This window comes from Phyllostomus hastatus, unplaced genomic scaffold (genome assembly GCF_019186645.2).
Source record: "Phyllostomus hastatus isolate PE091 unplaced genomic scaffold, TTU_PhHast_1.1 phas_scaffold_317, whole genome shotgun sequence".
In the NCBI taxonomy this organism is placed as follows: Eukaryota; Metazoa; Chordata; class Mammalia; order Chiroptera; family Phyllostomidae; genus Phyllostomus; species Phyllostomus hastatus.
This window is the reverse complement of record NW_025334023.1, coordinates 15,380,139-15,402,548: the sequence shown is the minus strand read 5'-3', so window position 1 is coordinate 15,402,548 and position 22,410 is coordinate 15,380,139. Positions and strand designations below refer to the sequence as shown.

The 22,410-nt window shown below is 38.7% G+C and overlaps 1 protein-coding gene across 3 annotated transcripts in view; it reads left to right on the top strand.

Moving 5' to 3' along the window:
- The window catches only part of GRM5 (glutamate metabotropic receptor 5), a 475,017-nt gene that overhangs the window by 360,678 nt on the left and 91,929 nt on the right, over positions 1-22,410 (top strand). For all 3 annotated transcript variants that reach the window (XM_045818291.1, XM_045818292.1, XM_045818290.1), the window contains exon 5: positions 18,658-18,904. In XM_045818291.1, coding sequence (XP_045674247.1) covers positions 18,658-18,904 — 247 coding nt within the window. The remainder of the gene's footprint in view (positions 1-18,657; positions 18,905-22,410) is intronic.

Genomic DNA, 22,410 nt, shown 5'->3' with positions numbered 1-22,410 from the left:
CTTGACCCATTCATTGTTTAATAGCATGCTGTTTAATCTCCATGATTTTGAGTGTTTTGGATTTTTTTCCTTAGGGTTGGTTTCTAGCTTCATTCCCTTGTAATCCGAGAAAATGCTTGGTATGATTTCAATTTTCTTGAAATTCTTGAGGCTTGTTTTGTGTCCTATCATGTGGTCTGTCTTTGAGAATGTTCTGTGTACATTTGAAAGGAATGTGTATTTGGCTTCTTTGGGATGGAGGGTCCTGTATATATCAGTTAAGTCCATTTCATCTAGGGTATTATTCAATGCCACTATATCTTTGTTGATATTTTGTTTGGAAGATCTGTCCATTTTTGACAGGGAGGTGTTAAAATCCCCCACTATAATTGTGTTGCTTCACTATCTTTCTTGAAGTTCTCTAAGATTTTCTTTATATATTTGGGTTCTCCTATGTTGGATGCATATGTATTTACAATATTTATGTCTTCTTGGTGGATTCTTCCCTTGAGTATTATGAAGTGATCTTCTGGGTCTCTCTTTTTGGCCCCTTTTTGGAAGTCTGTTTTGTCTGATATGAATATTGCTACCCCGGCTTTTTTTTCCCTGTCCATTTGCTTGGAAAATTTGTTTCCAGCCCTTCACTTTCAGCCTGTGCAGGTCTTTTATCTTGAGGTGGGTCTCTTGTAGGCAGCATATATGTGGGTCATGTTTTCTTATCCATTCAGCTATTCTATGTCTTTTGATTGGAGCATTTAATCCATTTACATTTAAGGTTATTATTGATAGGTACTTATTCATTGCCTTTTATGTACATGTGTTCCTCTCTCTCTCTCTCTCTCTCTCTCTCTCTCTCTTTCCTTCCTTTCCTTAAAGCAGTCCCTTTAGAATCTCTTGCAGGCCTGGTTTGGTGGAGGTGTATTCTTTTAGACTTCTTTTGTCTGGAAAGCTTCTTATTTGGCCTTCTATCTTGATTGAGAGCCTTGCTGGGTAAAGTGTCCTTGGTTGCAGACCTCTGGTTCTCATTACTTGGAATATTTCTTGCCATTCTCTTCCTGCTTGGAGTGTTTCCATTGAGAAGTCAGCTGTTAGCCTTATTGGGGATCCCTTGTATGTTACTTCTTTTTTTTTCCCTTGCTGCCTTTAATATTCTCTCTTTGTCTTGAAATGTTGCCATTTTAATTATGATGTGTCTTGAGGTGGGCCTCTTTGGGTTCCTCTTGATTGGGACTCTCTGTGTTTCCTGGATTTGTGTGACTTTTTCTCTCATCAAATTAGGATAGTTTTCCATCATTCCTTTTTCAAATAGGTTTTCTATCCCTTGTTCTTCTTCTCCTTCTGGTATCCCTATTACACGGGTATTATTACGTTTCATATTGTCTTGCATTTCTCTTAATTCCTCTTCATTCTTTCTGAGCCTCTTTTCCTTTTCTTGCTCTTTCTGGGTGTTTTCTTCTACTTTGTCCTCTAGCTCGCTGATCCAATCTTCTGCTTCATTGATCCTGCTTTTCATTCCTTCTACTGTGTTCTTCAGTTCAGAAATTGTATTCTTTATTTCCTCTTGGCCCTTGTTGAGAGTTTCTATTTCCTTTTTCATGCTGATGTAGTTTTCAGTGAGTTCATTGTAGCTTCCCTGTAGTTTCTGGTAGCTCATTGTGAGCTCATTGAGCTTCCTGACGATCATTGCTTTGAACTCAATATCTGATAGTTGAATTGCCTCTATTTCATTTAGCATTCTTTCTGAGGCTTCCTCCTTTCCTTTCATTTGGGGATTGTTTCTTTGTCTTCCCATTGTTTGTGAGACTCTTCTTGTTAGCCTCAGCTTCTTAAATTGATCTGTTCTGGCTCCCTGGGTTTGTGGTGTGAACTTCTTTAGTAGAATAGCAGTAAGTTTCAGTGGTGCAGTTTCCTTGATCTCCCAAGCTCACTGGTCTTGGGCTGTCATTTAAGTTGGCATTGTGTTTGCCTTTGGGTTTTGATTGTTGTTGAGTCTTTCTTTGGTGGTTCCTTCCCACCAGCTGGTTAAATGAGGGTCACTCTGTACACCACCTCCTGTATTTTTTTGTGCTGGTGAGGGCAGGTTGTGTTGAAGCTGGTTCTTCCATGTGTATAAGGTTTAAAGAATTCTCTCTTGCTCTTGTTCAGTTGTTTGTATTGGGTACTGTCTCTACCGTTTAGTTGTATTTCCAGATAGGTCCTGGATTGAGGTTTGTGTGGTTACTACTCCCTCCTTCACCTTCTTCTGTTGTTATCTGTTAGTGGTTCCTTTGTTGTTGGGCCTCCTCTTCCAGTGGGTATCCTGGTGTTCACCAACTCCACCTATTCTTTTTTGTCATCAGTTGAAGGGGGAAGGCAAAATGGTTTAAGACAGCAACAGAGAATTCTATGATATTTACAGTAGTAGCAAGTAGGGAAGAGATAGGAGATCCTTTGACTATGCATAGAGTTAACTGTGATCTTCCACCCAGGTAGCTGATTTTTAGAAAGGATTGAAAGAAGATAACACTCTTGTTGGGGAAGGAAGGATTGTGAGTTGGATCTATAAAGCAGGGAGGTTGTGGGAAGTCAGATTCTGAGGTAATGTGAGAGTAAAGGATAGTAAATAGGTGTAGTGTGTGAGAGAATAGAGTTAACCACTACAGTAATAGAGTTCAGGAAACTTTGAAATGGGCTAAGATCTTGGGGGGGTGGTGTTGTGAGGTAATTACAATTGCATGGAACAGCAGTTATTTACAATAATATTATGGCAACAATCATATGACAGAATCTATGAGATCTAGGTAACCAGAATAGGGAGTACAGAACCTTGAGTAGTGTGCTAATGGGACACAGGAGAGTTAAAGGACAGTAGATTAGCAGTACAGTATGGAAAGAGATATCAGGGGAAAGCTGTCAGATAATACAATATATCCAGCCTAGCAAAGCAGACTATACAAAAAGAAGAGGGATACAAAAATACTATTTAAAAAGATGTAGGAATACTGGAAAAATAATAATAATACAAATATGGAATAACTTGCAGGTTCTCTGTAATAGCAGAGTGAAACTTATCTCACTGTTGCAGCTGTTGTGATGTCCCATCTTTGGGTTCAACTTTGGTCTTTTCACAGACCCAGGATTTTGTCTCACTTGTAGGTATTTAGAAAAAAATTTAAAAAAGTAAAAATAGAAAAGGTAGACAAAGGAAGGAAGAAGAGATGAAATTGGAGGAAAGGAAGGAGGAAGGAATAAAACAAGAAATCAGGAAAGAGAGGAAAAAGAAATCAAAAGAGAATAAAAACAATACAAATTTAAAAATTAAAAATTGTTAAAAAATTAGAATCAAGTTAAAAAGTCTCTTGGTTTCAAAGTGGCCAAACCGGTTTTTCTGCTCTTGCTGGCTGCGGCAGGCTGAGGGGTGATTGGTATGGCTTTTCTTCCTGGGCCAGCGGAGCTCGCATTGGCTCCTCAGCCTTGCACCCTGGGTGTGGGAATCAGGTCTTTCCCCAGGGTTACTGTCATGGACTGGGGTATGGGGATGCTCTCCCTGCACTCTCACCCTCGCGCCCACGGCTGGGTAGCAGTGAGGCTGGAGCGACTGATCACTTTAGAATTCTCCAAACAGTGTCTGTCTATTCACTCCTTCCTCTTGAGAAACTCCTCCTGTTCAAGCCTGCCGCTCCCCACAGTGGCCTGGCTTCTCCCACCGCAGAACTCTCCAGCCAGACCGGTGACTGTGGGGGTCGGGCCTGCTGCATGACCCAGCCTCTCCGGTGTCCTCAGCCTCCAAAGGTGCTCACAGCCCCTGTGTGTTTGCTAGCACCTGGATTCCTCTCAGTGCCGCTCAGACCTTGTTTGGCTGGGGAGGGAGCAGTTGTCCCGGCTCTCTTCCAAGGACTCTGTGGCAAACCCAGCAGTGGGCCCTGGGCCTGGGGCTGCAGCCCCCGGACCACATGCTGGTCCCTGGGACCCTACCTTGTTGCAGCACTCTTCTTAGAGTCCGGTTTTTCGGTTCCGCCACAATCCTTGGTCCCCTATTTTCACATATGCTGAAGTATGTTGGTTGCTTCCTTCTCTACTCCATAGATCAGTCAGGATTTTCTCCCCTGAGCAGAGGGAAGCCAAATCTGCTCCTTCCTACTCTGATGCCATCTTAGCCCCCCTACGTCTGTATTCTTAATAAAAACCTGCTTGGGAATGGAAATGGGGTGCTCCCCAATAGAGAGAGTGGCCGTTCCGTCCCTACTTCCCCACAGGACCTGGTTGTCTCTGTATGTTTTTCTCGTGTTTCAATGAGCCATCCGCAGGGTTTTGCGATCACTGCAGGCCAGTGAGCATATGTCATACATCGATGTCATGCACACTGTTCCAGTTATATTAACAATGGCTGGACTTTTTCTGGACAGACCTCATATAGCAAATTGCTCCAAAAGAGTTTTGGGTTGTTTTTTTTTTTTAAGCCAGGTTGACTAGCTGCTACTGGACATCATGCAGAAGGTTTGGAAAATAAAACGGGTGTTTGAACTGATTCTCAGCAGCACATGATAAGTTTTCTGTAGTAGAATTTCCTTGGATGCCTGAAATTTTCAGTTTCTCATACCAGTTTCTCTATTGTTATTTTTCCTTCCTTCTTATTTTACCTCCTTCTTTGGAGGAGGTAAAAAATCAGGCATGGACCAAGGTTTCCTTTTATGCTCTGATGTAATATTTAATTAAGCCTCAGCTGGTGATGAGAAAGAAGAAAGTATATCTGATGATTCTTTTTCTAAACTGAATTAAGTGGTTCAAATAGTCACAGGTAATTGGAGAGTGCGATCCCTTGTGAAATCAGCTTCCATCACGCCAGGCATCTGCTAACCTGGATGAGGGAAAGGAACATTAGTGAATTGAATTTTATGCCTGCATTCTTTTTGTCAAATAATTCAGCTCAGGAAATCTTTTGGTCCATGGCTCTACTTTAATATAAAATTAAATAATTTCCCTCTGTTGGACTGCAGGTGCCCATACAACCCATGAAATATGGGATAGAGCCAAACCAGTAATTATTATAAAAATTAATAGTTGAAATTCAAATAATTAGTAAATAGTTGTCTAGCTGATAACAGGTTTCTTTTCCAAAAACAATTTGTCCCATGTTAGAGGTTTTGGTTGTAATCACTAGAAACCAATTTTAGATTGGCTCTCTTAACCAAAATAAATAAACATAAATAAAAGTAAATACTGTTATTTGGAAGAATATTGAGGCCTCCTAGGATCTACTGGTAGCTGGGAGACCAGGTTTGTAAACTTTGACCAGCTCCCTAGGGCCAGGAAACAAAGAAGCTCCACTTTCAGCTGTTTGGCCAGAGCATAACTGCATTTGGACCCTACAACTTGCTTCTTTGAAAATAAATTCTTGCCATCCTTTTACTTTATGTCACTTTCTCTGATTTCAGGGAAGGTGTTTCCAATTTCCTGAGCCTAGGATGCATTCCATTAGCTGGCAACCCAGGAATGGAGAACATAGGAAGACAAAGCTACTCCAACTTTACCAGTGAAAGGATTCTACAGCGTTCTAGAATCCAGGTGTAATAAAGAGCTCATCAAAATTAGGGAAGGGATTTGAATTCTATGCAGCTAGATAATGAAGATTACTATAGCTTAATTTAGTAAGTGGGAATGATATAAGTGGTCTCATTATCATTATTGTTGTCATAATTAACATTAATAAGCAGTTCCTTGCTTGCTAGGCTCTATTCCTACCCACACTTTCCCAGCACAAACTCATTGTACACTGCTATCAATCTTATGAGATAGCTACTATTAGTGTCCTTTTATTAAAAAATGAAGCAAAAATGCTTAGTAAGGTTAAATAACTTGCTTAAGATACACGCCCAGTAAATAGCAAAGCAGTCTCAAGCCTCAGGCTGTATAGCTGAAATAAGCTAACATGTGCACACACATGGGAATGACTTCTCTGCAGCCATTAGATAATTTTATAGATTATTGAGTACACAAGGTGTTTGACAAATATTAGCTGAAAACTCTGGCTAGAATAGCTTCAGTTGGTGCTCAATAAATATTTGTTGGATGAATAAAGGGATGTATATTACATGTTTATTAAAAGGCCAGGTGACAGGTGTCCCCTCCCCTCTCTAGTCACCCCCTCTGCCTCTTGCGTGCAGCTCTGAGCCTGTGTGGAGCTGGTGATCCCAGGAATCAAAGAAAATAAAGTCCAGGTTGTAGTCAAATTACTGCATATGCACAATGGTAGGCTGAACTGTGTATTTAAGCAGTTGTTTATCTTCATTCCTTCCTTTTAAACTTGATATTTTAGTAAATGTTTTTAAATAAGAGATTGTTATATATAATTGAAATGTCTTTGTGGATCATTTTATTCTTCAACTCCACAGCTTCTCATTGTGATTTTTTTAATGTGGATCAATCCTGGAGACTATGCAAAGAAGAGAAGTGTTATTTCAGACACAGGGCAGAAACATCTTCACATAGAGCCATGGTTACTATACAACCAAGGGCAGGTCCCACCTTGAATTCCAGCAGCAATTAGAGGTAACAAGGGGGAGTTCTTTCCAAAGGACAGTAATGTTTCAGCTCTGAATTGCTTCACTCTGGATGAGTGTCAGGCCAGATGATCCAGCTCACAAATTCTTTAGAGAACTGTATAACCTGCTCTAAAATTTACAGATTATAAAATAATAATATTATTTTTACAATTATAAATGGTTCAAGGTTTCCTCTTCCTCTTTTGTTCACTTGCTGCTCTGTCCCAATCCTCAGATATTATTGTAGTTGCTATTTTACAGATGAGCAAACTAAGGCTCAGTGAGGTTTACTGGATTGCCCAGGCCAGGGCATATGACTGACAAATAAAGGGCTAAAATTTGAATCCAAGCATCTAAAATTATCTTCTTTTTTAGTATATTGTGCTGCCCTCCATAAATGCAAAACAAACACATGGAACACTAGATAGAACCAGATCAGTAATTTTTATAAATTTCAATACTTAGATCAGAACTCAAATAATTAGTCTAGCTGATAACACTGAGCCACCATTGAACCAATTTGGAACTTTACAGAGTGATGAACATAGAAAAATCACTGAGTAGTCTAGAGATCTAGTTTAGTTTCCATGTTACTAGATTTTGACTCTAACATGGGTATTAAATACCAGTTCACTGGAGAAAACCTTGGTTGTGTTGTATCTGTCTGCTGTTTGGATAGATGATTGGAGTTAAGTTGGGACTGAGCCTAGGTGGTAAGAAAGTTAATGTTTCAAAGAATGGTTTATACCCACCCCCCAAGATTCTCTATGTAATACAGTTCTGGAGTGTTTGAAAAGTGTTCAGTCCAGATACTAGCAATGGTTTACAATTTGATGTGTTTTCAATCTGTTTGGCCTTAGAACATATTTCTGACATATATGAAACTCAGTTTCTTTGTATTTAAAAACAAGCCTAATGGTAAGACTTATAATGGTTAAATTAGAATAGTGATAATTTATCAATAAACATTACCCATTATTATTAATTAAAATCTTTAACATATTTTTCATTTGGTCTTTAAGTGCTACCCTCAGAAGTTAGTAGAAATAATTATTCTCAGTTTCAAGTAACAGAAAATGACATTTGCCAAAGTGACCTTCTTACATTTATAAAAAGTTAAGGGAGGTATAGGCACAGAAAGGTCAGCCTATAGAGCCAGTTGAACTGAGTTTGAAATTCCACTTTACCATGTTTTAGCTTTATATGTCATTGGCATTTAATTTTAACTCTCTGAGCCCAAATTTTCTCAGCTAAACAGAGGCAGAATACAATGCTTAGTTTACAGGTTTGCCATGAGAATTAAGTGAGACCATGAATGTTAAGCATCTAGCATCTGTGGGATACTTTCTTCTCCCATCTCTTATCCTTTAATAACTAACTTTAAAATATTTCAGAATAAAGTGGTTTATAGAAAATAACCATTGTCATGGTTAAAAGTGGCATTATTGTGCTTATAAACTAAAAACTAGTTCTGATGGTACAGTAGCTAGTACACCCAGAAGAGGGTGCTTCATATAGACTTTTTATTAAAAAATCCAATGTATAACATTTTATATAAATATTTTTACACTAATCAAGTCTCTTGTAATATACATAATAATTAATCTTCTATGTGTACAATTTGTGAACTCTGCATTTTGTAGTTGAACTCTTTGCAGAAAATTTATATACAGTAATATAATTCATTTTTTCAATTTTCTACTTAATTTCAACTATGGTACTTATTATATGAGATTGGGTTTTCATTTAGCATGCTCATTATATTAATTAGAAGTAAAAGTCTTAATGGAACTTAAATTTTTAGCATCCCTTATGATCAGAAGTATAAACATTGTGTGAGTAAAAAGAACATTATAATTCTCAAATTTGTACAGGTGGGGACAGGAAATTTTCTGAATTTATTAAACTCTTCTAGTGATCTTTTGCATATAAATTGTACTATGTGTACAACAAAAACAGCATGAATTTCTAGTCATTGAGTACCTGTTGCGGAGTCATGACTTCTGATTTATTGTCCCTAATTCTCACAACTCTACAAGCAGTTACTGTTTGTCTTGGTTTCCCAATAAAGAAGCTCTGAAAAAAGAATTACTCAATCCAACTGGGAAACTCTAGCAAGACTTCACAATAAAGTTACCATTAAACTGTTTTGAAAAATGATAGGAAGCCCATCAGATAAAGATGAGATAGCCACATCTGTAGGAAATATTATAAAACACAGTTAAAATGGAAAAGAATAATGGCAATGAAGATAGATAAAGCCAAGTAGGAAAGGGCAGGTCTTGGAATTTGGTCTGAGTGTAATAAAGAGAATACTGTGGCTTTTTGCCACATCTTCTTTTGAATAATGTCATATCCACCAGCCTTTATATCCCCATGGAATTCTTCCTTCATTTATACACCATATGGAAGTTCTTCAAAATACTGTGATGTGAATGAAAGAGATATGCTAGCTGAAATAACATCCATCAGAGGGCTGCCAACCAGCTTTTAATGGTGAATCATTTAAATTTAAAAAGTTGGCATTCTGCACATAGAAATGTATAATCCCTATTCAGCTTCTATAGCTCCCTGAAGATGTCTTCTTTCCACATCTCTTGAGATCATTTCCTTTTCAACATCAGCATTTAGAGGTCAACTGTCCGTATTCCAAGCACAGTTATAAACTGGAGACATTGCAGAAAATCAAAACCAGTGTCTCTACAGGGGAGTGCTACAACTCTGGGTTTCCAGTGCTTCCTGATGCACAGGAGGCACATACAGTGTTAAGAAAGGGGATGGTAATTTATGGAATGTCACTAGTTACTTCTGCTCTTCCATAGACTAATCTTTCATTCATGACATCACTAGTCTCTCTCCAAGTCCTAGATCACATAACTAGTCCTTTATTTTATTAATCTTAACATGTGCTCCCAAGAAGCTATCTGTGTCTTCATTAATTTCATAGTCTGGCCCACTATATATTAATTCCATGCAGTAAATCTATTCATATTTATTCATCATTCATATGACCTGCCAATATATTCTTGACAATATTGACCACTGCTCTGGGTGCTGAAAATACAATGATAAGATCAATGTGGGCTTAGTCTGCATAGACCTGACTGTCTATTCTGAATTAATCTCTGAATCTTCTAGTATGTTTAGAAGCTTTTGCACATGTTGATAAATGTTAAATAAAAGAATAAATTGCATACTCTATGCCACAGTGTTAAGAACTGTGGAAGATACAATATAAACAAGATCGTTTTAGCTTTCAGAATGCTCATACTCTGTGGTGGGCACAGACAAGCACATAGATAATTCTAATGTATGGCAGAAAGCATTATGTGTTGTAATAGAGGTATAAACACACTTCTGTGGGAGCAGGTAATGGCAGAAGATTAATTCTGTCTTGGAGGATGCTCTGCCCTGCTGTCACGGCAGGAAACAAATTATGCTGCCATCCTCGGAGCAAAACTGGAATCCATTTGCCATATGCATGAGGAATGAGTAGAGTTAGAAAATAAATGAGAGTCAGGAGAATTTGTTTCACTGTAATTCATCCTCATTGCAATGTTACAGTATGTTATCCAATAGCATCTTCCCAATTTATAATCTCCTTTCTAGCAAATACTTGAATTCCTTCCCATAAAGCCTGCTTTTCTTTACTATTCTTTCTCTACTGGTAGGTAGTGAGGAAATAATGAGAGCAATCTGAATGTCTTTTAGTTTCGAGCATAAGGACTGACACAAACTAATTTGCCAATTTCATTAGCCTACAGTCATGAGTTAACTTGCTGAAAACAATATTAAATCATGGTTTCCTTTACCTCCCACATGAAAATAGCACTAATCCAAGAGTTTGGACACAGCATGTACTGGGCCAGCTATGACCAGGTATGACTTTAGAGAAATCCTTTTCCTTCCCTCCACCTTATTTCCATCATCTATAAAATAAGTTTAATGGAGCAGATTAGTATAGGAGCCCAAGAAGTAAAAAATAGAGGCAGGTCAATATTTGCCATGTGAGAAGGTGAAGCCAGTTATTGTGACATCTGGGTTTTTCAAGAGAGTTTACAAAGCTGGATTCTTATGTGAAATTTCCACAGAAGAATATTTAGGCCAAACAAGAACAAAAGAATTTAGCCCAGGGGCTTCCAGTCTGCAGTTTCTAGAGTAGATGCTTTCTCAGGTCTCTTGTCCCTCAGACATTTTCTTATTCTGCTTTTTGAGACAGTCTGATTTCCCTTTGTTTAACAGCTACTAAGCTTCAAAGTTCCGGTTCCCCAGATGAATTAAAGAACATGTTTTGAGTGCTGTAAAATTAAATTGTCATTCCAGATTGGGGGATTTAGTGTCTGCTAATCCTTTTGGGGTCTTCTGATTTGATTAAACAATAGAAAAACTAGGACTGAATGTTAAGTGTTCTGAATTAGGAATCCAGTGTTGAAGAAACAGAGAGCAACCATCCTTCCCTCTTGCATTTCTCAGATCGGGCCTGAGGGCAGCTGGCCAGTTTGGGTTGGCACAAATCCTCTTGCCTACATTGGCCTGCCCTGTAGTAGGCTCTAAAAAAAATCCTTGAACAAAGTTAACACTGCTGAATGAAGTCCAGTTCCTTCATACATTAACATGCCAAGTCATTAGCATGTTCTCTCTTTCTTCCTTCTTATTGAATAAGAAAAGAAGTCTGGATAAAATGAGCCCTTTTATTATGCACACTCAGGACTTTAGAATCTGCCTAATAAGGTAAAATTTCTTGGAACACACAAACTTCTATCACTAAGCCCCCATGTTCCTTACATGCTGAGTTTTTTGAGGAGTACGTTACTCATGTTTATATCACCAGCACCAAACACAGTGTTTGACATACAGCAAGGGCTCCGTAAGTGTCTATTTAATCAGTAACTTCATTAAACTCTGAATATATCAACAAATAAATTAACTAATGACCCAGAATTTCTCTGTAGGGTCTAAAAAGCAAGAACAAAGGAAGTGAATATAACTTAGTTTTATTGAGACATCTCAAGAAAGATTGTGTCTACCAAAGGAGAGCAGGGAGCTCGAAAATGTAGACAGAAAATCAGTACAAGGTGGTGGGACCCTTCCAGCACTGTCCCAAATGATCATGGACAGTCCCTTACTCCAGCTGTCATCTCATGATTCTAGACATTTCAAATCTAATGTTATCTTATGTCATAGAATGTTAATTTAAAATATATAGGAAACCACCCCGGTTAGCTTCCAGTTTCAGGTTCACCCCCACCTTCTGTGGGCTGTGATTCCACCATCAGGGTGGTTGTCCAAGCCTGTGCAGTGCCATCAGAGTCCACAGCACATGTGCCTCAAAGAGTCGCCAGTCTTGGACCCAGGCAATGTTGTGTCCACAGTTCATATCTCAAAACTTTGGTATGCTGACTGAGGTCAAATCCATGCCTACACAGCTCAGGCGGGAGCCTGGGAGTTCGTATTCAAATATTGGGGATCACTTTCTTGAGCTCTTCCTCTCTCCATAGTCTCTGTGACACTCCAGTGCCCAACCTTTCCCATTCCCCTCCTGGTCCCCTGGGTAGAAATCTGAGGCTTTAGTTTCTACCTCTGCCTCACACTTCCTATTTCTTCTACTAGATTTCCATGGGAGCCAAGTGGGGAGAGGCTAGAGGAAGGGAGAAAGCAATGGGGAGTTTCTCTATACTCAGCGAACACAGTTTCTCTGGTCACAGACAAGGGGTTTCACCCTAAGTTACAAGTGTTTGCCAAGCCACATTTGCCTTCACCACCATCCCCTCTGTGGAGAAGCCTGGGGGCTTGCATAGGAAAACGAACAAATAGAAAAGAAAAATGAAACTCCTCCCACTCTCTCCGACCTGTAGGGTGCCCTTCCCATTCTTCAGACCAGAAATAGAGAGCTCCTCTTTGTGTTCTTTCTGCCTGCCCCTGGGACTGGTTCATGGTTCATGTTTTGGGCTGCCTTTGAATCCAGGCCACGGGGTCCTAGAGAATAGGGATCCAAGAATCTCATGCATGGCTCAGTGGTGTTATGAATTCTGGTGTCCTTCCCCAATCCACCAGTTACCATTCATTTACTGTTTAGGATCCTCAGAAAGTCATTCTACCCAGGGTTTTTAGCTGCATTCAAACAGAGTGAAGAGTGCTTTCTCCATCTTGACTGGACCAGAATTTTTGCCATGTAGTTTTATTAGTTGGTAAAAGCACACAGGATTGCTTAATAGTAATGGGTGACCTGGCAAATCCTGCTGTAAAATGGCATTGTTATTTAGTTTTGTTTAGCATCTTTCTACAAAGAAACAATTGCTCTGGTAAAATATTTTGATAGTCTGAGGACCAAATCTGGTATTTGGTGACATCTTTGAAATATCAGGCTTCACTCACATACTTAATATGCCTTATTAGTGTCAATTATGTGTAAGGTGCTGTGTTAGACATAATGGCCACCTCTGTCAATGATGCAAAATCTTCATCCTTATGGTGTATAACAGATTAGAATAAAGAGGTAAATTGAAGACAGAATAAGAAAGGTCTTGAAGGTCAGGAAAAGGCATTTACAGTGTAATTTGCTTATCAACTGAATGGTTTTGATAAAGGACTAAAAAATCAGTTTTGTGCTAAAGAAAGACTACTCTCTACATATCTACATTGGAAATACAGAAACTCAGGCAGGGCAAGATTGGAGGCAGTGAGATATGTTAGGAGGCTGTTGAGAAAATTATAAGACATTCTGGAATTAGTACAAGTAAATCGTGCTATATCCATACAAAGGAACCCTATACAGCCAGTAAAATAGTCTGGCATGTCTATGTTAAAGAAGTGATCTGAAAGTAAAACAGGAGTCTACTGTCTGAGCTGGATCCAATCAGTTTGTGGTGTTTCTCTGAGAAAACAGTCTAAAGCCTTATATTATACGGCCCCTCAATAAACACACTAGGCACATGCGACCTGGCTAATGTCTCTGCTTGGTAACATACTTCTTCCAGATCTTTATATTTTGAATGTAGAGAAACAAACCAGAGCATTGGTAACAGAACCAAGTGACATAAATTAATTTATTTTATCAAATGCTTTGTAAGTATAAACGTATTTAATCCTTGTATAAAACCATTTCAGTTAAAATCAAAATATTTTAAGATTCAAAACAGTCAGATACTATTACAAAACCCATTTTCTTCAGGCACAGAATGGTTAATGATCTTGGCCAAAGTCGCATAACTAATAAGAAGCACAGCTGTGATTCTCACCAGCTGCTGGTTCCAGAATCTGTCCTCCTGTCCTCTGTGCTCTGCTGCTCTGAGTTGGCATGTCCTCTCTAACATAGCGCAAGACATCTTGCAGATTCACCTCCTTCAGAAGTGCGTGGAGTTAGGAAGGGGATGGAGCTAGACAGAGTTCCAAGCCTGAAGAGATGAGGCAGAAGAATTCTCTAATTAACCGACAATGCCCCCACATCTACAAACATTGAGTCTATTGTATTAATTACTTTTAAATGTGAACAGCACTCCTCATTATACACAGAAAGCTAAGCTTGCCAGAGCTTTAGTCAATCATCTTGATTTCCTTGGGTTCTTCATCTATAGTGGAAATAGCTCCTAGTTCATTGAGTTTTATGAAATTAAAGCATTTTGTAAAGTATCTATTTTGTTAGCACATATTTTAGCAGAGCTCTGCCAGCTCCCTTAAGGTGAGACCTCTGCTATTAATTGCTCCTTCTAACAAAGGAAAATGTCTGGAAAGTGGGCAGAAGTCAAACTTCAATGTCTTTGAATTGAACCCCTGCTACATCCTGAATGCTAAAACAGCTTAAAATATTCTTCTTTAAAAATACACGTTATCAAAAAGACTTGAGAAATTTCAGAGTCTTAATTTAATCTCCATTAGTTTCTTCTAGCAAGTTTTTTTTTAAATTTGGAATCTTTGGATGATAAGGGAAAATATTCAGTTACAAGGAACTTTTACAAAGCCCTAATGCTGTCCTAATAGGCCAGTTGTTCCCAGGTGCTCAATAATAACAAATGAGTCAACACATTGCACAAACATTTTCTTTGGTTTTCAAGCTCTTGTTTTTGCTCAGCTCCTCTTGTATATTCCTGGACTCAGGTCTTAGGCAGCACCAGGGGGTGCTATTGGAGGGAACAGAAGCAGCACTTTCCAGGAAAGATCCAATCTTGTTACTAGTTTGTTTTGCCCTAATTTTAACTCTTAATTAAACTATTTAAAACTGTGATACAGTATGTATCGGATACAGATATGTGTTCAGGGAGTACATATTTCCAGGGAAAAACAATGCTGTGTAGAAAAAGAGAACACTAAGCACTAGAAATTCTTGTCTACTTATGATTTTTACTACCTGTAAGACCTGGGAAAATCTACATAACCTTTCTCCACCTCAGTTTCTTTATCTTTACAGTTTGGATACAGTATTGAAGCACATCACTGGTACACACAAAAATTATTTTGAAAACTGCCAAATAAATGCTAATATTCATTCTTGCTCCCAATTCAATTCAACAAATAGTACAGTAACCATGCCCTAAGCACTGTGATTTGATATGCAAATGAATATGGCTCAAATTGCTTTTGTGCCAGTTGCTGTCTATCGCAGATAAGGCATTAAAAAAAAATAAGGAAGAGAACCTGAAAGATGACTGTCCGGGAGCTCCACTGAGCTTCGCATCAGATGAGACCTTTGACTAGCTTTTAATCTCCAAAGTCTTTGCCACAAAACAGAGTGACTAAAGGTTATTATGGTTTATATTTCAAGATACTTACTATTTATGAAGGACCTACATTCTGCCAGGCTTTGTGTGAGGTACTTATGACTTTTGTAAACGTTTAATTCTCATATCACCCTTGCCAGATAAAGGCTGCCATTTAACAAATGACTAAATTTAATCTTAGAGAATTTAAGTAACTTGTCAAAGTCACAGAGCTAGGAAGACACAAGCAGGAATTTAAACCCAATTCTGCTCAGAAGATGAAAAATAAAAGGACAAAAATCAAACTATGACCCATTTAATAGACACAAAAAAACACCTATTGCTAAACCATGACCATGGGTTTGGAGGCTGAGTTGCAGTATGTGGATTAGACTCAAGATCAAGCACCTATGATAGCCCCAAAGATGACCTATTTTCATTCAGTTTTTGGGAAATAGAATCAACCAGGTGAGTAACTCTGCCTCTATTTAGGGAGTTAAGGAGAGGAAGGTAGGGGATGGACTGACTTAGGGACTGGATGTTCAAATTCTCCTTCCCCTGAGTATACCTGCATTGCTATAGTATGGTACACAGGGTGCCTGAGAGAGGTACAGAGAAAGTAATAAAGAGTTTGGAAGGACAAGCTTAATTTTAGTGTCTGCAATAGTGGTGGGCTTTGTGAAGGAAGTGCTCTTGGAGTCTTTAAAAATAAGTCGGTTTAGTGTTAACAGGGTCAGGAAGGAAAAGAAAATAGAAGGGATAGTCTAGTTGGAAGGGACAGTTTTTTTAATGCATTCAACAAATATTTATTGAGGACACACTATGTGCCTGGCACTGTTCTAAGCACTGAGTAATGAACAGAACAGGGAAAAAATCCCTGTTCTCACAGAGTTTACATTTCAGTGGGTGGATGAGACAACAAACAAGGCAGATATATAAATACAATATTTAGGTGGTGGTAAGGAAAAAAATAACATTGGGAAAGGAGTTAGGGAGAGTGAGGTGGAAATGCAACTTAGGCAGAATATCCAGGTAAGTCTCACAGAGGACAATATTTAAGTAAAGACCTGACTGGGGGAGGGACAGGTTCTGTAGATCTCTGAGGCAGAACATTCCAGGCTGAAAGAACAGGAAGTATAAGGGCCTTGAGGCAGAAACACACCTGGTATGTCTGAGGGTCAGGGAGGAGGTCAGTGTGGCTAGAGAGGAATAATGTAAGTGCAGAGTAGCCAGAATGGAGTCACAGGGTAAGGCTGGAGCACCATGAGCCAAACTCCAAATGTCTTTCATGGTCATTGCAAGGACTTGACTTTTACTTTTGATAATAAGGGAGCCACTGATAAGTTTGATCAGAGGAGCATCATGATCTGACATATTTTAATGGAATTTATCTGGCTATTTTATTGAAAATCAGCTCAAGTAGCCACATGGACAAAGATAGGAAAGAGACCAGTTAAAAGACTGTTGCTATAATCCAGGCAGGGAATTATATATCTTGAACCTGGCAGAAGTAGATTAGAAAGAAAATGTTTAATTCTGGATGCATTTTGAAAATAGATCAAATAGGAGTTGAGAAGTTATGAAGAGAAAAAAGAGGAGTCAAAAGTGCCACCAAAGTATTTGACAGCACCTAGAGGAATGGAGTTTCCAGCAATATGAGAAGAAATGTGGAAATACGAATAGACTCAGCATAGAGAAGGACATTGTAAGGTTTGGTTGGTAGCCTGAGGCCAGTGTCATCTTGAGAAAGAAGCAGGATTCCTCATCTTACCCTTATGTCAGAATGAACCATGCTGGTTTTCCTAGCAGTCCTCTCTGCTCATGGAAACTTAGAGAGCCAGCAATCAAGAATAAGATGATATATCTCTAGAGTTTAAAAACTTATCAAGAACCATGCTATCTTTGGAGAGTTCCTTTTTATTCCACTTAAAGAAAACTTTTCACAATATGACAAACTGTCATTACCTGGGCTTCCATTTCACCTTATTACTATGCTCTTTCTATTTGTCTCATTCCTTTGCATTCTTCAGTCACTGGACCTGGTAAGGGATTCTGCCTCCTAAACACTCATGACCATAACCTTGGCCCCTAGCCTAGTGAAAGTCATTTTCAGCTACCACCAGGATTGTGGCATTACTTCTTAACATGTCTTCCTGACTCCACTCCTATAGCCCTTTAAATCTTTCTCCATACTGTAGCCAGATGGGTCTTTCTAAAAGATAAATCTTATCAGATTGCTTACAGTTTAAACACTATAAAAGATCCTCATGCTCTTACAATAAAGTATAGCAAACTTACAGTAGCTTAATCAGTCCTACCTTCTCTATTACTTCAGTTCTCCCCATTCTCTCACTGTCCATTCCATAATCTGGCCATTGCAATCTTCTGAAATTTCCCAAATGTGCTCTATCTAGTGTGTTTACCTCCAGACATGCTGGGAACACTCTTTTCCTACTCTTCTTCCAGCTTACACTCAACCATAATGCCAGGTTTAGTGAACTTCTGGGTCTGGTGTCCCTCCTGATTCAGGCCTTCCTCAGCACTTGCCAAATCAGATGCTTATCTGCCCTCTAGACTCTAAGAAAACAGGAGCAAAAATCATGTCCATCTTGTTCAACATTTTCCCCCACTCACAGCAAGTTCTGAGCAGTGAGAAGAAACAGTCACTCACTCCATTTTTCCTGAATCAATAACACATACCCAGTGTTAATTTTTTAATGTCAATTTCCCTCTTTGGGCCTCTATAGATTTTGATTCCACTTATATTACAGATTTATCACCTTATGCCTTTCACTGTAGTTAGATAATTTATCTCTATTATTGCACAAGTTTCTTCTTAAGTGAAGAATCTGCGTTCATTCATCTTTGTAGTTCCCATCTCACCTGCCACACAGCTTTATGTATGCTCAGACTCCAATAAATGTTTGTGGAATTAATTAATGAATTAATTGTGTTTAAATATTATATTTCATAATTTCCAAACAGTCCAGTTTATGGAGAGCACATACTTTGAGGTTCAAAGTGGCAGGTGAAAAATCTAAATTGGTAAGTTGAGGCTAGATAATGGGGGATCAAGTTTGCTTCCCTGGTGATTTGGAGATTTGTTGAGGATTTCTAAATCATGGAAGTATATTATCACAGCACAGCTCAAGATAGATTAATTCATCCTTATGATAACTTTTGTGGTAGAGAAATGCAGTGCTATCCTATATCCATTCCCAGACTCTGTTAATGGGGTAACTGAATCTTGATACTGTTGGGGATTCAGGTCCTTCAGGATTTGGAGGAAACAACCTGGAAATAGAAGACAAGAATTAGGCATAGTAGTTGGCTCCTGGGTCTTAGTATTGCCTCTGGTTCTAACTCTAATATCGTTCCACTGCATTTTCTAATTATTTAGAGTCATAGATATCGCTATAGTGGAATTAAATCTCAGAGTTAATTCCTAATTTGTTTCCCAATAGGTTCTCTGACTCTGAGAACACATCACGTTCAAGATTCCAAAATGGGATTTGTGATCAATGCAATCTATTCCATGGCCTATGGGCTCCACAACATGCAGATGTCCCTCTGCCCTGGCTACGCAGGCCTCTGCGATGCGATGAAGCCTATCGATGGACGGAAGCTTTTGGACTCCCTAATGAAAACCAACTTTACTGGAGTTTCTGGAGATACAATCCTATTTGATGAGAATGGCGACTCTCCAGGAAGGTATTGTTTCAATTCCCCTCTAGACAATAGAGCCTGAACAACAGACATCTCTTGATCCTGAGGTGCTGTTTCTCTCCTTTGTGGTTATCCAGGCATCCTGGCCGTGTTTGACTACCTCTGACACCACAAAGTGAGTAGAGCCCTATTTCCTGTGGCCAGGGAAAAGTATGGATGCTGATGTGTAAAGCACGGTCTTGGAATCATCCCCACATTTCAAAGATCTAAACACAGAGGCAGGAGGCTCACATTATCACAGATGATCAAAAGCAAGTTCTCTTTGCCATGTATTCCATGTATTCCGTTGTCTTCTTGGGTCATAGAACTATTCTGAAACAGGAACAACTCAATTTCCAATAATCCAGAAATAGGCATGAGGTGCTGTTATATTGTTTGCTGTACCTACAGTGAGTTATAGGTCATATTTTATTTTATTATCCTCTAACAGGAGCACTTTCTCCTTTCTCAAGGCCTAAATTGCCTTTTTTCTCTGAAATTTTACCCTCCATTACTTATAGAGAGGAGCCTGAAAATATGAACTTACTCATAATTATATGTGAGCCTCCAGGGAAAGTCATTAAGTACCTCAAACTTATCAGAATTCAAATCTTTTTCATACTCCAAATTCTTAAGTGACTCTATACATGGAATATCTAATCCATGAGAGATAATGTTATTGAAATGGTATTCGAAGATGTAGCAGGGCTGAGTGTTCACTCTGCCTTGCTCTAGATCAACTGGGGTCCTTTGGTCTCCAGCTGTAAAATCCCAAGTACTCTTCCAGTAATACATTATGCTGACAGCTCTCCTTGCAGAGCATGACCTTATACGTTTGCAGTCGAGTGTGGCCAAGCAGGTTTCATGACCCTCCATGACATGCAGCCCAGGTGCCTACACATTGTGCCAGTCTCCTTGGTTTAGCTTGTTTTCCATATCCCTGAGGTAAGCTGGAGCTTGTCTCTGCTGCAGCTCTTATCTTCTTACAAGAGGAACTTCCAAGTGACAACTAGTATTAGGTCATGAAGCTAAAAGCAAAGCTGGATATTTTCTCTTTTCTAGAAACATGAAGATTATTGCTCCAGGCAAGCCATTAGCTAAGATTAACTGACTTTTCATATGAGGTTATCTAATTTTTGGCTACTCAGTATATCCATTGCAAGAGGGTGAAGGATTCAGGGTGGGGAGGAGAAATACAAACATTTTCCCAAGGTTAAAGTAACTTGGCATTTTAAGTAACTCTTCTTGGGGCAGGTGGACCAATGAGCTCAGTCTTTGGACTAAGGTCAAGGCCTATGCTCTGGTATCTATGCAGGGATTTATCATTCTTCTGTGTATCCCTACAGTACTGACATCATCTTGGGACTTGTTCACAGACTTTGATAATTACACCTTCACCAATTCAAAGCATTTCCATATTATATACCCAAGCCAGTTCCACAAACCGGATAGTGAAGAATGGTTTAGCTCTATCCCGATGGGAAACCTTAATGAGTTGGAGGGAACATCACTATCTCATTTACAATCCTCCAAATATGCTTGTAATGGGGCATATTTCCAACCTTAGTTCTTAGCCTTCTTTTGGGACATGAATTTCTTTAAAATTAAGATAAAAAATTATAATTATTCTCTCATTGACAATACATGTAACATTTTACAAACAATTTGTAGGAATTTACAGTTGTTTACAGATTTTCCATGTATTACTAAGGTTGGGTATTATATTAGCCCATTAATAAATTATCAGAATTGGCCTCTGAGGGCATGAGCCAGACTTGGGGAAGAAAATAAAAGGTGGTTTGCAACTTTTTGTTTTTCCAACTAATCCAGTTATATTTACAAAATAAATAGAACTAACATTTATTGAGTGTGTGTCCTTAGTCAAACAATAAGTCCTTGCATTTTAATCCTGAGATAAGTAATGTTATTATTCTCTTTTTCAGCTAAAGGCTTACAAGCAGAGACTTACAGAGGTTGAATGACTTGTCCAAAGACACAGTCTAGTAAATGATAGTCAAGATTTTTACTCAGTATGCTGGGCTTCACCCCTTAACCATATATATAACATGCTGCCAATTAATCAACCAGAATCACAATGAAAAAGCCATTATTTTGTATGCATTATGTTGTTACTTCTGTGGATTAAAATCTACAGTGTTGCTGGATCAGAGACATTCCAAACTGGGCAACAAACCAGAGGAGCCTGGAGTGATCAAGTGTTCCCTTAAAATGGCAGCATCACAGAGAAGCTGCCACCGCCCTCAGGCAGACACACTTGTGGGTCACTGGAGAGTAAACTAGAATCATGGTTTTTATACCTCATGTCTAATTAGACTACTGTCAGTTCACATTGCTTTAACAAAACCCCTGGTGCCAGGTGTGTTAGAGAATTCAAAAGTTTTGAATTTACAAAAGGTTATGCAGCCCTCTAATGCTTCCAACATATGGTGGAAAAGCACTTCTTAATCAACACAGTAATATTTCTGCAGCAAAACATACGAATACTCACATGGAGTGTGATAAATAGACTATAAATAGACTCATGACAGTGTAGGTCAAGTTTTGTCACTCGATAAGTTCAGATTGGGTCATGTTATACTGCCAAGTGAATTATTTAAAAAAAACTTTAGTTTTCAGAGCTCTAAAGATTTAAGATTTATAAATTAGAAATATGGACCTTTACCACTTACTGTCAACCATATAGATCACGGGTCAGCGAACTATGGTCTGCAGACAGAATCGAGTCTGCTGTCTTTGTAAATAAGGATTCATTAGAATACATTCACACTCACTTATTTAGATACTGTTCATGGTTGCTTTCACATGACATGAGCAGTGTTGAGAAGTTGCAACAGAGATAATTTCCTTTGGCCCAAAATATTTACTCTGTCCCTTACAGCAAAATTTTTCTGACCTCTGGTATAGTGTTCATTGGAAACTAAGGTTTCAGAGGCCTCATCGTGGCCTTGGATGGATCATAATAGAACAGAGGAAATATGGGGAATCTATGTTAGACCAATGAGTATTTAAGGCAAAACTTTTAACATTATATTGGGGAACTTACAAATGAATGTGAAATATGTGAATGCAAAATATTTGACAACATGAAGGACAGGGGTATAGAATTATACAAGGGTAAGGTTCTTATATTTTACATTAAGTGGCACATTAACTTTAAGTAGAAGTTAAGATAAATTTAAAATGCATATTGTAATCCCTTAAACACCCACTAAAATGTTAATGCAAGGTGAAGGGATTAGTTTAAGAACATATGTGCATAACCCATAGACACAGACAACAGTGTGGTGATGGCCAGCAGGAAGACAGATGAGGGCTGGGGGACAGAGGGAGGCAAAGCGGGAGGGGAAATGGGGACATCTGTAATAGTGTAAACAATACAAATAAAGTTTTTAAAAAGTCAATAGAGGAATTCTAAAACCACAATTATTCCATAAGAAGTCAGGAAATGAGGAACAAATGGACAAAAACAAATGTGACAAATAGTAAACAAG